At 40.1% G+C, this 13,258-nt stretch overlaps 1 protein-coding gene across 1 annotated transcript in view; it reads left to right on the top strand.

Moving 5' to 3' along the window:
- The window catches only part of kif20ba (kinesin family member 20Ba), a 66,120-nt gene extending 53,376 nt beyond the window's left edge, over nt 1-12,744 (top strand). Inside the window, 4 exon segments of the mRNA XM_036594060.1 lie at nt 1,086-1,163; nt 1,702-1,828; nt 7,664-7,791; nt 12,278-12,744. Of these exon segments, the coding sequence (XP_036449953.1) occupies nt 1,086-1,163; nt 1,702-1,828; nt 7,664-7,791; nt 12,278-12,358 (414 nt within the window). The 3' untranslated portion in view covers nt 12,359-12,744.
- Nucleotides 12,745-13,258: the final 514 nt, after the last annotated feature.

Below are 13,258 nucleotides of genomic sequence, written 5' to 3'. Positions count from 1 at the left end.
TTCACCATTTAAAGCCAACCTAACAATTTTCAAATCATTTTAATGCGAATAAGAATGAGAAATAGTAATTAAAACGCTGTTTGTTCATTTCTCTTTCCTGCGCTGGTCAGCGCGATCCAACAGTTAAAGTGGCAGCAGATAAAGAGTGAAAATGTCAGACATGTTCAGGTTTCTCTGAAGGAAAACAAAAGCAATTATTTTATTTTATTTTATTTTTATTAGGAAATTGCTGTTTAGTTTCACAGAAATACATTGACAAAATGCATCAATGCTACCTTAACATATGAAAAAGTGAGTATATAATGAAACCCAGTCTATGGGTTGTCATAGACAAAGTCCAGTCTATGACAGCTTTTCCAGTATTTCGGGAATATGTTCCTTTAAAACAAGACTATTTACAGTGGAACATATTAAGGGAACCTTACATTCTAAAGAACTTACATTGCACATTACACCTTCACATATTGTTCAGTTCAACAGGAAAAAAAAGATCTGGCCTTTTAGACAAAAGCAGTTCATAATCCCTTCGTGGTGAGTAGTAAGAGTGGATACAACACCTGATTGTTTTCCTCTGCAGGTTCGATATCTCTGCATGCTCTGCAAACAGCAAAACAGCAAGATAAGAAATTCCCCACCAGCCCAGTGACACTATCTGCAGCCACAGTTTTTGAATAACAAAGAAATTCACAAATCAAAGTGCAAAGAATAACCAAAAAATAATGGAATTCATTGCCTTGGATGACTTGTAGTCACAGAGATTAAATTCTTTGGTACATACTGTAATCATTTTAGTAAGATTATTTATGAATTGTTTTTGTTCTCAGTGTGTCCTGAATTTTGGATTCAGCCAGGAGTTTCTGTGCATGACAACTTCTAACGCAAAAAAAGAGCAAAATCATTTCTTTTTGGCTTAATAATCCATTATATCATGTCCATTCTGTCATCTCTGATTACCCAAGCTTCATCCACAATATACGTTTAAATAATTGAGTTGACGTTCAAAAATGTCTTTATCTCTCTCTTTATTTCTTTCTCTTGTTTGCTCTTACTCTCTCTCTCTCTCTGTCTCTCTCTGTCTCTCTCAGGATGGAGTGGAGATGGAGAACAGGAGGAATTTGAGGTGCAAGAATACACCCAGGCTACCTGCACACCAGGAGGAGGAGGTGAGAATAAAATTTGAAAGTACACAAAACGTTGTTTCTTCAAAGGTTTTTCAGTAAAGAAAATGGTATGTAGAACCATGAACACTCAAAGAACCTTTTGAAAGAACCTTTTGAATGGTAGAACCCTATACATAGAGCTATATAGAACCCTTTTCAAAAAGGTTCTATACAGAACTGTCTACAGCACGTTTCTCCATCAATCAGTAAAAACATTTAACCATTAATCTTTAATCATGCAAAGGGTTCTTTGAGCGTTCATGGTTCTATATAGAACCATTTTCTTTAAAAGAACCATCATTTTAAAGAGTGTACATCAAGATATAAAACCATGTAATACATAAAAATGTCAAACTATATAAAACTGAATGACCTCTGTAATGCTGGGGGTTCCAGACGCTTGTATGAAATGTCTACTTACGATTGATTGTCCATTAAAAGCAACATCAAGGTGAAAAAAAAGGCTGAGTTAATTAAAAGGGTGAAGTTGAGAGTCAATTAAATTCGATTTTTTTTCGTACATTTAATTGATTCCTCTCAGGTGTCCCCTGCGCTGGTCGCAAAAAATTCTCATGACTCCCCGTCCAGCCTGCGGGGGAAGAAGGAGGGGACGCTGCAGAAAATCGGAGGCTTCCTGCACAGCTCACCCACCTTTCTGGGCAGCAAAGGTACATCAGTCTGAATAGAATGAACTGCTCTATAATGAAATGGAAAAAGCTTTCTCTTTCCTCCAGCATTCATCCACCTTTTAGTCCTTTCCTAGACTGATTAATATTCTGAATTTTGAGATGTTTCATTAGTTTTCCTCCACAGGCCGATGTAATACTGACGCATTTACCAGCCTTTTTTTCCTTTTGCTTTGACCAATTAGTCACTAGGGGTGGGGGGGGAGGCTTGATTCTTAGATGCGTCGCGATGCCGACGTGGGCGATTCTGAATCGATTCACAAATGTCAAAAATCGATTTTCGAAATATTTAATTTTTAACGTAACGTTGACGGATCGCAAAAGGCAGAACTTGGAAGTGCGGAAGTGCAGCGTCCGGACAGTCTGTGGCGGCACATAACAAAAACACAACTGGATGAGTGAGAAATCAGACTGGCTCCCTCTGCATTAAAGCCAGATTAGGTCAGGAGTCACAACCCAAATGTTAAGAAGAGCCATTTTGTCCTTTCAACAAAAATCAAACCACCTTGGGAGCCACAACATTTAATGTCCAGTATGTCTCAGTGTGTGCTGATGTCCTAGTATAGACTAAACAATATAAACAAAAACGCGTACTTACTCTGCTCTGCTTTAAGCTTTAGCTACAGCCGCTTTCCTCCCATCTCCACCAGGAACCTTTTCCTCAAACGTAGAGCAGTTTCTTGTAAAATGTCTCTCAACGTTCGACTGTTTTATGAGGCTGAAGTCGCTTCTTATTCGCCAGGTTCTTGTTCGAATTTCCCCATTCCACCTTAAATTCTGACTGAGGCGCTAGAATGTAAATGTGGCACCATTTAAGGTGGAGTGGGAAAATTATAAAGAGAAGCTGACTTCACTTGGCTTCTATGAAGTTGAAGGACCTGGACAGGAGCCGTACTATATGCAAGTTTTGTTACACTAAACAAAATTATTTTGGAAATGATAAACATGAGAAACCATGTTACACGTTTCCACCTGTTTTCCGTCGGGTTGTACTTGCTGCCAATCAGAGGACCATCGAGCAAGCGATGTCAAAGCTTCCACACAAAAAAGAAAGAACGAAGTGCATTACAGACTCTATCGCAACTTTTATTGCCAAGGATTTGCGTCGGTACTCAGTCATTGAGAACCAGGGCTTTCGCGCTATGTTGGAGCCGAGATACAGCATCCCGTCTCGAAGATACTTTACTGACACAGCGACAAACAAGAGCAGTGATTGACAGCCTTCCAGTTGACTTGTCACATCACTTCCGTTTGTTTTTTTAGTAAAAGATATTGGAAGTAAATTCATTACGGTTCATTACAAATACTTTGCTTTAAAAGTCCTCACACAGTAAGAAGAAAGAAATCCTGTATAGAAAAAAAGATACATCAAGATGCTTCGATAATGGAGCTGGGCGATATGGCCGAAAACGTTATCACGATAAACAAAATTCATATCGTTCGATATCGATACATATTGCGATAAATGTCAAATCATGATTTCTTTCACGTTTGAAGGCTGATTTTGCTCCTGGGTGGTTAACTGTGGTTTTAAACTATCACTTATGGTCTGATCGTGACAAACACTCGGCAAACAGTGGAACATTTCACTAATCTGTCATGGAAGAGTGGGAGAAAGTTTCTGAGCTGCTTTTATCAGCTTGAAATGCACAGCTGCAATTTTTGTAATAGTCATGATTTAAGAAAGAAAACAGATTATTTTAGCTGTCTGGTGACGAGCGCTCGGCTACCCCGCTACAAATGCTAAATAAGTGGCCAACAACAGCGCTAAACTCTTTAGTTTCTCAACAACGTCAACCCGGTTCGGTAGGTCACTGCGGTCACTCCTACCACATCCATATCAGAGCAGATCACAGTATTCAGACACCAGCTAGACGTCTGGGTTTCTCTGTGCTATCGTAGTAGTTTAAGGGGTGAACCGCAGTATATCTGACGCTCGCTGTGTAAAAGCATTATCTGCAGTGTGAATCTCTCACACCAGACACAGAGTCCTCCTTTTAGGCATGTTTAAACTGAAATCGGTGATTTTGTGTCGTGTTTGATCTACAGTATCATCAATTCACCGTGTTATGCCAGAGCTCTGCTTCAAGTTAGCCAGCAGCTAAAAACAGCTAGCCTGGAAAGACAGCGCTCTCCCGCTCTCCACTGCCTCACAGCTTCCTCAGTTTACTTTCGAACATGAACCACTTCTTTCTTTCACTTTCGTTGCTCGAGAATGCACAAATACTAAAATATGACGGTTTGGCGCTGTAACACGGCGTTAGGAGGCACGGAAAGAGGTGAGTTCACTGTAGGACAGTACAGTTACACCACTGACCTCGTCACTCACACTCGGTCACAGGAGAACAGATCGCCGGTCGCTCCACTCAAACAGGGACTGTATAACTCCGCGTTTCAGACGTTGCTAAAGTATATTTGGCAACTCTTTTTTTACTCGTGGCCCTCCTCCCTCTCTAATCAAGTCGAAAAACTCGGAAGTGCGCCCTCTCCTGGCGACAGCAGAGTAGTGTCGCTTTCCTTGCAGTAGAAAACGCCGCCAGGGCTTTCGCTGAACGTGGAAGTGTGAGAATGGTGTATTATATCGAACATTTATCGAACCTGTCTTATCGCTCTATCGAGGAAAAGTTATATCGCAATACTTATCGTTATCGTTTTATCGCCCAGCCCTAATCGATAATCATTTTATAATCGCACCGCAGCCTCTGAATCGCAATGGAATCGTGAGGTGCCTAGAGATTCACACCCCTATTAGTCACTTGACTTTGAAATACAGAGCTTGGAAGCTGTAGTAGCGGCCAGAGTTCCTAAGATTGAAACTGTTGCTGATATGTTAACATCAGACGGCATCATTGAAGAAAAAATAAATAAAGAAAGAAAAACTCAGTTCTCTTTTGCTGCTCTCCTAAGTAGGTTTGTCAAGAGCTTGATTTTGGAGCAGCAACCAAAGAGTATTTTGATAACGGATTAATCTCTTTTTGACTGTTTCAATCAGTTGTTCTTTTTTTCAAATTTATCTTCAACATTAAGTATTTTATTACCATCTTGGCCAAAAAATTCTCTGAAATAACAATTATATAAAACGAATAAAATGAATATTTATGCTAGATTTTTTTTAGATAATAACAACTGTTGTGTAGAACAACAGGAAAAGATGATTATGCTGCATATTTTTATGCTGTAAATTGTACCTACAGAAACGTAAAGGTCATAACCGTGATGGCTTTCTGCCACTGTAAGGAGTTTTCTTCCTCAGCAGGGAGCTTCTCCATAAAGGTCATGTGAACTTCTGGAGCTGTACCCTCTGCCACTAATAGACCATAGGAGTTTGAGTGTGCTGGACACAAAGCAGCAGAAGAAGGAATTCTACTTCAGAGACCATTGTCAGGCATGTTCAGATGGGAAAACTGGGGGAAACCCATAGCATGACCTTCAAAAGAAAAAGGGATATTTCAGATAAATTTGGTCTGTAAATCTTTACCATCACACATAGCAGTTGTACCTCTGTGGCTCTCCTGAGAATCTTTTAAACTGAGGAGTTTTCAAATAGCCCTGTTTTGATGCACACCTACCTTACCTACCGTACCTTTGGGATCAGAAAACCGGAACTGTGCTTTTTCCATCAGCTGTCAGTCCAGTACAGACAGTTCCAGTTTCATGTTTTTTTTTCTTTCTTTATTTCATTATTGGTGAAGCCTGATCCCCTCTGTCTTTGCAAACTCTTGCAGCTAAAGTTATTGTCAATTTAAGACTTTAGAGGACAGTATATATCTTGTAAAGTCTTAACAGATTACAAAAGACTGGATATCTCACGCTATCTAACTGGTTTCTGCAGATTTTTTTTGGGCAGCTGTAAAAATATTGGGGATACTCAACTGAATCAAACAACTCATTGAACTTGCGGAAACTTTCCGCAACCTCACGTGTTTTCCTCTGCCATTTGCACTGACACAATAAAAAAGCAGCAGGTAAACATGTTTACGTGAGGCTCATGGATTAAGAAATGTGATCAGTGTGGTATTTTTTTGAGTTTAAATGTACATAAACTCCATCGTGCTCATGCTTTAAACTCAGCTCATTAAAAAGCGTCGCTCCACATGTGACTTTTCGCCGTTTTTCTTTGTTTACTTGATGTATTTTCTTCTTTTCGTAAGTTCTTACTGGCTGTTGCAGGAGTCTGTTCAGATTAATTCGTTCACAGTCAGAGTCGGGCCAAAAAAAAATCAAACGTTTGGTCTCTTCAGACTGGTCTGAACCGTGATCTGGAGACCAAAATTGTTGACTCTGACCAGAAGTCTGCAGACTAGAGCCAACCAGCACAGACTCAGCCAGACTGAAAATCACAAGTCTGTATGATTGTAGACATTTTGCACCCTGCACATTTTACGACGGCGTTTTAGGGCCACTGTTAATAAAAAAAAAAGTAGACTTCAAGAAAAAACTCGTACTATTTGGAGGATAAACTGGGCTGCTGTACTGTAGGGGGGCTGCCATAACGCGTTGGGGTCTCGGTTGCTGTACTGTAGGGGGGCTGCCATAACGCGTTGGGGTCTCGGTTGCTGTACTGTAGGGGGGCTGCCATAACGCGTTGGGGTCTCGGTTGCTGTACTGTAGGGGGCTGCCATAACGCTTTGGGGTCTCGGTTGCTGTCCTGGCGCCGGAGCTCCACTCACTCCTGTCTCTCTGTGGATCATTCTGATCATCATTCTCACTGTCTGTGAAACTTCATGCCCTCTTTGAATGGGGGGAGATGGAGCCCCCAATAGCCGTGTAGACGACCCTGCCTGAGATTCTCCTTCAACAACACAGACAGACAGTTTCCTCCGAGTCCGTCTGGCTCTTTATTCTAGATAAACACAGTTTCCTGCTCAGCCGTTTCAGCCGGTTCTTATACTAATAACAGGCTGGTGCTGATGAGCAGGAGAGACAGGGAGACTGAGTGTTTCTTTATGGGTGAATCGATATGAAAGTAGAACTCCACCAACTCACCGCCCCTCATTTAACACGAGGAGGTGCTGCTTCCCCTTCGCAAAGCCTTTGGCCACAATATTGCGACCTTTCCTGGTATTAATGCCACTTTAATGTCGTAATTCTACGACTTTTTTTCTCGAAATATTACAACTTTTTTCTCTAAATATTATGACTTCATTCTCGAAGTCTACTATTTTTATTTTTATTAACAGTGGCCCTAAAACGCCGTCTACAGTTCATCATTTCATGTCAGTCTAGTGTAGCCTATTGAATGCTTTAGATTTGTGCTATTACAGTGGGACAAAATGACCAAAAATAAACAATTAAATTGTTAATCGCTGATATTATGACTGTTCTATCTGTCTCTCGGGCAGGAGATGTAATATTGTTTCGTGTCTTTTTCACCTGGAACAGTAAAGAATTACGCTGAACGTTAACTTCAGCTGCAACTGTCAGCAAAGACGGGGGAACATGTTTGGGAAAATGAACTAGAACTAGAACCGTAAGTTCTGTTGGTTCCTGTTTGCGTCAGATCTTATTTTTAAATGCACTGTCTAATTTAAAAGGCTCAAATTTACAGCCACTGGGACTCCCAGAGTTGTTCATGCTAATGATGTTGCTTGCTACACAGCAACCGAACTAATCAGTAAAGATACTGGCAGCTGTGTTTTTCTGTCCGTGCCATTGATTGGCTGTTACAGGCTTCCTTAATTTACGAACCCATATGTGAAAATATTTGAACCAGGAACAGACGGAATCTGAGGCTGAATGAATGTAAAAGTTCTCAAGATTCTAGTTTTTCTGCTTCACCTCATGCTCTCTTTCTCTGTCCTGTCCTTTACTGTGTAGCTAAGAAGATCATGGGCTTGATGAGTGGGAAATCCCCAGACGAGGGTGGCTCCTTGAGTCTTAAACGCCACAAAAGGAAACTCTACAGGCCCAATATCTCCTCTCCTATGGACATACCAGCTCACCAGGTATACCTTCATTTCATATGCTGCATTTCAGTGCCACGTTTAACCACAGATACAAACCATCGCAAGTACGGAAATTGTAGGAGAAAGATTTGACACAGCATGCAGATTTTCACAGGCCTTTCATCGTTTTCCTGGAAGCTATTTCTCCAGTGATGACTAGTATGAAGCATCATGTTCCAGGGCCATTGAGCCTTTGTGCCACTCAGATTGTTGATCTTAATCTTGAATAGCTTTCGCCTAATGCTTAGAGCCTTCTGGCTCTTCTGGGGTTCTTTACCTCAGAGCTGAGGCTGGCATGCAGTCCAGTCACACTGCTCTATGTAAATACTGCAAGCCTGATTGTACCAGATGGGTTCATAAAACTCCATACTGTTCTTTTCATTTTCAAAAAAGGAATATATAATTGAATGATTGTTGTGCTGTTTTTTCACTATTTGATAATGGCAGCTGCCCTTTATATTGTGTGGACATTTCCTGATGATTGGACTAATAGAGGTGATTCAAAATAGCTGGAAATGCGATCTTTTTACATAAACATACAGTAGTGTGCAAAACTCAGAGACCACCCTTCATTTATTTAATTTCCAGTTAAAACCATCATTAAGTATAAGTTACTCATTTTCAGGAGATTTTTCTGAGTGAGTTAGATATAAGATAATCCACTTTCAGGGAGGGAAGAGGAAAGTCACAGGAAAATAAGTGGAATTTCCAAAACTGGAGTTAAAATATGATTAAAAGATATAGATGCAAAGGTGACGCCAGAGAGAGGAGAAAATCGAGCTCCACTCTTGCTCCTGATCTGAAACAATCCAGAGATGTTTTTGTCCATCCTTCCACTGTGAGAAGACAGTGCTGTGGGTCTAAAGCAGGGGACTTTAATTAAAATTCAGTAAGGTCCAGTTAGAGAAAATTTCCTCAAGCAAAGGTCCAGAACATCATAATGTCTAACTTGCATCATGATTCAGTGCCATATACTGTTTACTGAAGTAGCCTAGTAGGTATATCAACATCTTATACAGTCAGCAACTGAATATCAAATCAAATAAAGTACAGTTCAGTCATATTTCAACAATATTTATTGTTAGTTTTCTCTTTTTAGATCACAACATGTGAAATAACTTCCCTCTGACTCACTTTCTTCTCCGACTGCTGTTTTTTGCCTCGTGTGTGCGTCAGTGCTCATCGTAATGCACAGAACTGATTGGCTGAGATGCGTCACGTGTCATATTTACAATGCATGCGATTGGTCTGTGAGTCTCCTGGGCCGCTAAAGCTACCGTAAAGGCTTGAAAAGCTACGCCAATTAAAACAGGACCACCCCGTCAAAATTAAATAATTCTCCATAGTTTATCGGTTAAAGGTCGAGGTCAGCATAGGACAGCATCTGGGTCCAGACTTGGACCGCGGTCCACCTATTAGTTACCTCTGGTCTAAAGGATGTGTAGGTCAAGGTAGGTTAAGAAGCCGTTACTGCAAAAAGGATAGACAAAAAAGGAAGAAAATTTAAAAATCAAACAAAGGATGTTTTCTCAGAACAGTGGACTGGCCACCCCAGAGTCCAGACTTCAACATCACTGAATGTGTTTGGGATTACTTGGGAAAATGCAACCAACTTCTAAGGCTGAACTTTGGAGGTGTGGAGAAATATTCCTGCAGATTTCTCTGAAAAACTGAAAGCAAGTGTCCCAAAAAGATTGGTAGCTGTAAATAAAGGCAAAGAGAGGATAAACTAAATACCGACAGCATTAACATCATGTTTAGTTGTTCAGGCTGTGTCTTCTTCTGTATGATATATTTTCAGATTTTTTTTTTTATCTGACACTGAAAAATAACTTGTACTTAATGGCTGTTTTGACTGGAATGAAATAATAAAGTTAACAACATTTTCTCTCATATAAAGTTGCCATTCTAGAGGTAGAAGAGTTTGTGTTTGTGAGTAAAAGTGCTTTTTTCTTTTTGGAACAATGCTCCGACTTCTTGGCTCTGTTATTAATGCGATTTGTCACTGTAGAGTTTCTCGGTCAGTCAAAACCATTGCCCTGTCAAATACATTTTCTCTGTCATTCAGAAATAATTGCCCACCCAAAAGAGGCAGCCTCATCACTGATTAAAATTCTAAGCGTGTCTGGTTCTTGGAGAAGTCCAGAATGGAGGCTGAGTAAATTCCCACAATCCGCACTGCAAACCCCGAACGTGTCCGAAGTGGCCAGTGATGAGCACAGTGAGCCGGCATTTACACGGAAGACAGGCTGCCTTGTGTCTTCAGAACAGCTTTGCTGCTTCTTGGAAAGCTGTTAGGCCCATTTTGAACAACATCTACTAGAAAACTGGACCGTTTTTCCAAAAAAAGGCTTGTAATCACTTCGGAACAGGCGGTGTAGGGTCAAAGCTTCTGTAGGTTTCCTCTAAACACAAACTCATCCAGGTGTAGAGGGCTGAAAATAGTACTCATGAGTCAGTGTTATTTTCTTTGTCTTCTTTGAGGTCCAGATTCAGGTTTTTTGATTCATAGGTTATTTTTCATGTTATTTTTGCACGCTGGTTTTTCTAAAGGCATTTAAATAGCAGCTTTTACTGACGCTTGCCTGTGTCTTCATTGAAACTATGTTGAGGATTCTGTGTCGGTGTTTTTTGGCTCTTTTTCAGTTTTTTTTTTTTAAAGAGCAGCTCTGCTGTTTATGTTCGTCCATCCCTGTTAGTGAGCCTCACGTTGCAACCACTGTCCCTTTTTTTCCTGAGGCAGTTTTTCCTTGTTAGGCATATGCTGTCATGATTTGTGACATCGTCCCACTTGACACTATATAAATTTTTTGCTGTTTCTGTGACTGGCACATGGGCAGTTTGCAGCTCCTGCTGTCGGACCACTTTTACGACCTGTTAAGTGACTCATGCTGCTTCAGTGAACCACATCGTAAAATAATAAAAAGACCTTTAAATGCCTTTTATAGCAACACATGTTAGTAATGACTTTTAATAGAACTTGTTTGAGTCTATTCATATTTAATTGTTGCATAAATAGAGAAGGAAGGCACAGATTCGATACTGGGTCTGAATGAAAGAATGAATCTGATCCAGTCCTGTCGCAAATCCAGCCCGAAATCAATTTGTTTTATGTAGTTATGTTAACATAGTGTCGTTCTTCCATCATCTTAAGCCCTGTTGGAGATGGACTTGTCGTACCTGGACATGCAACTACTGATGAAACCTGCTAATAACAAAACCTCTTCAAAACCTCCTCGATAATAACAAATTACAGATTTTGTAGCGACTGGAAGATGCTGAAATGGATCTAAGCTGCAAGACGCAAAAATGTATGTACACTATGTGGCCAAAAGTATGTGGACATCCCGACCATCTCACCTATATGTGCTTGTTGGACATCAAATTCCAAACCCATGGGCATTAATATAGGGTTCTCAACACCCCAGCACACCCTCATCCCCCCTGCTTTTTGTGGCTACTCCACTCTTCTGGGAAGGCTTTCCACAAGGGAAGTCGTGTAGCCACTGAATGTTAAAATGGTAGGTTTTCTTATCTAATAAGGAGGGGTTATAGCAATGAAAGCTGCCCCTTCAGATGAGCCAACACTGGCAATAATCTGTGCAACGTTATATGGACAGACTCATCATCTTGTATACGAGGTCTTTCTCTCACTCACTCACGGACACACTTTCCCATCCCACTTTTGATTCGCCCAGGCCACTCTATAGCCTTAGCAAGTATAATGAGAAAAATTCGCTCAAATATGGTATTTTATCTGGCTGTCAACTCCTTTCTGCATGCGTGAAAGAGTAGATGAACACTATGCAAATTATAAATGATACAGGACTGTGCAAAAGTCAGAGATCAACCTTCATTAATTAAATTTCCAGTTGAAACAGCTTTGCGTTATTCATTCAAAGGAGAACAAGTTGAAAAATAGTTTACAAAACTTGAATTGATAAAACAATTGAAAGATATTGAGAAAATGAGAATCCTTACAACTCGAAAATCTAGTAGACCACCAAAACTTCACCATCTTAACAACAGTACAACACTGTCCATCCTTCCACTGTGAGAAGGCACCTCAACCCTAGTCTGAAAGGAGGTGTAGCTGTCAAGAAGCCATTTCTGAGAACAGAAAATGGACCAAAAATAAGAAAACTTGCAAATGAAACAAAGAAGCTGCTGGTGGTTTCAGGACAACGGACTGGACTCCCCAGAGTTCAGACCTCCAGATCACTGAATGTGTTTGGGATTATTTAGTTTATGAGAAGCAGAAAATGCAACCAAATTCTAAGACTGATCTTTGGAGGTGTGGAAAAATATCCCTGCAGATTTCTTTGAAAGACTGAAAGCGAGTCTCGTTTCTGTAAAAGTATGATGCATTTCTTACTTCTGTTTTTGATCATCTGTCTTTTATCCTTTGTTAGTTTTGCTGACATCATGACTGTCGATTTTCCTTCTGGAAAAGAAAAGTAAAACCATAATAATATCTTTCTTGCAGATCATTAGTCAAGATGCAGAGGAGAAAGAGAGCGACCATCTCATCATTAAGAAGCGACTACGGACCAGAACTCCGAAGTAATAGGATCTGGTGTGGAACGGGAATGTCATACAATGTATATCACTATAAGCTTTTTTTCCTTTAAAATGAAGCATTCCATCCTTTTTTAATCAGTTGCACTTTTTATCTTTTTTTGCACACATTTATCCTTATTTTAGTTCATGCTGTATTAAATGTTATCCAGTGTAACCGTCCAGTAATGTAAAATACTGTTAGAACTTTGTTGTAGATCACAAATTAGACACTTTTTCTTAAGTTATAATGAGGTAGATTTTTTGCTGCTAAAATTGCAGAATGGGATTCAGCTGTATGGATCAACATCAACACTACTTCATGCTGTGTTTACTACTGTATCTCAAGCAGCCCACCGTATGAATATGCTGTCAAGCAAATAAATGTAAAATAGCACTGATGTCAGTTGGACTTATTTATATTTGTTTTGATCCACGTATACTGATATACTCTTTACCATGGCAGACCCTGGCTTTTGAACTTTACGCTGGTAACAGTCTGGATGGTCCCTTTATGCTTTGGCCCTGAGATCACGATGTCCATTTTTAATATGAACAGTGTGAGAGTTTGACTCATTGGACCACAATACACTTTTTCACTGTGCATCAGTCTGTTTGAGATGAGCTGAAGTCAGATATTCACCAGCTTCTTGTTCCAATTTTCCCGTTCCACCTTAAAAGGTGCAGCAGTTACATTCTGGCGCTTCAGGCGTCAGAACTGCTGGACTATTTAAGGTGGAACGGGAAAGTTAGCTAGCTAGCTACCGAGACATTAGCATGCTATTAGTGATTTTTTATGCTTGTTATGAAGAAAACGACCATAATACACTGAAACGACATTAAACTAAGATAAAACAGTGATTATTGTAATTTTTAACAGAGATAATTCTTACATTTGTGGGTTTCTTTG

This window comes from Colossoma macropomum, unplaced genomic scaffold (assembly GCF_904425465.1).
Source record: "Colossoma macropomum unplaced genomic scaffold, Colossoma_macropomum, whole genome shotgun sequence".
Taxonomy (NCBI): Eukaryota; Metazoa; Chordata; class Actinopteri; order Characiformes; family Serrasalmidae; genus Colossoma; species Colossoma macropomum.
The sequence above is the reverse complement of the archived record's forward strand: the minus strand, read 5'-3'. Positions and strand labels throughout refer to the sequence as shown.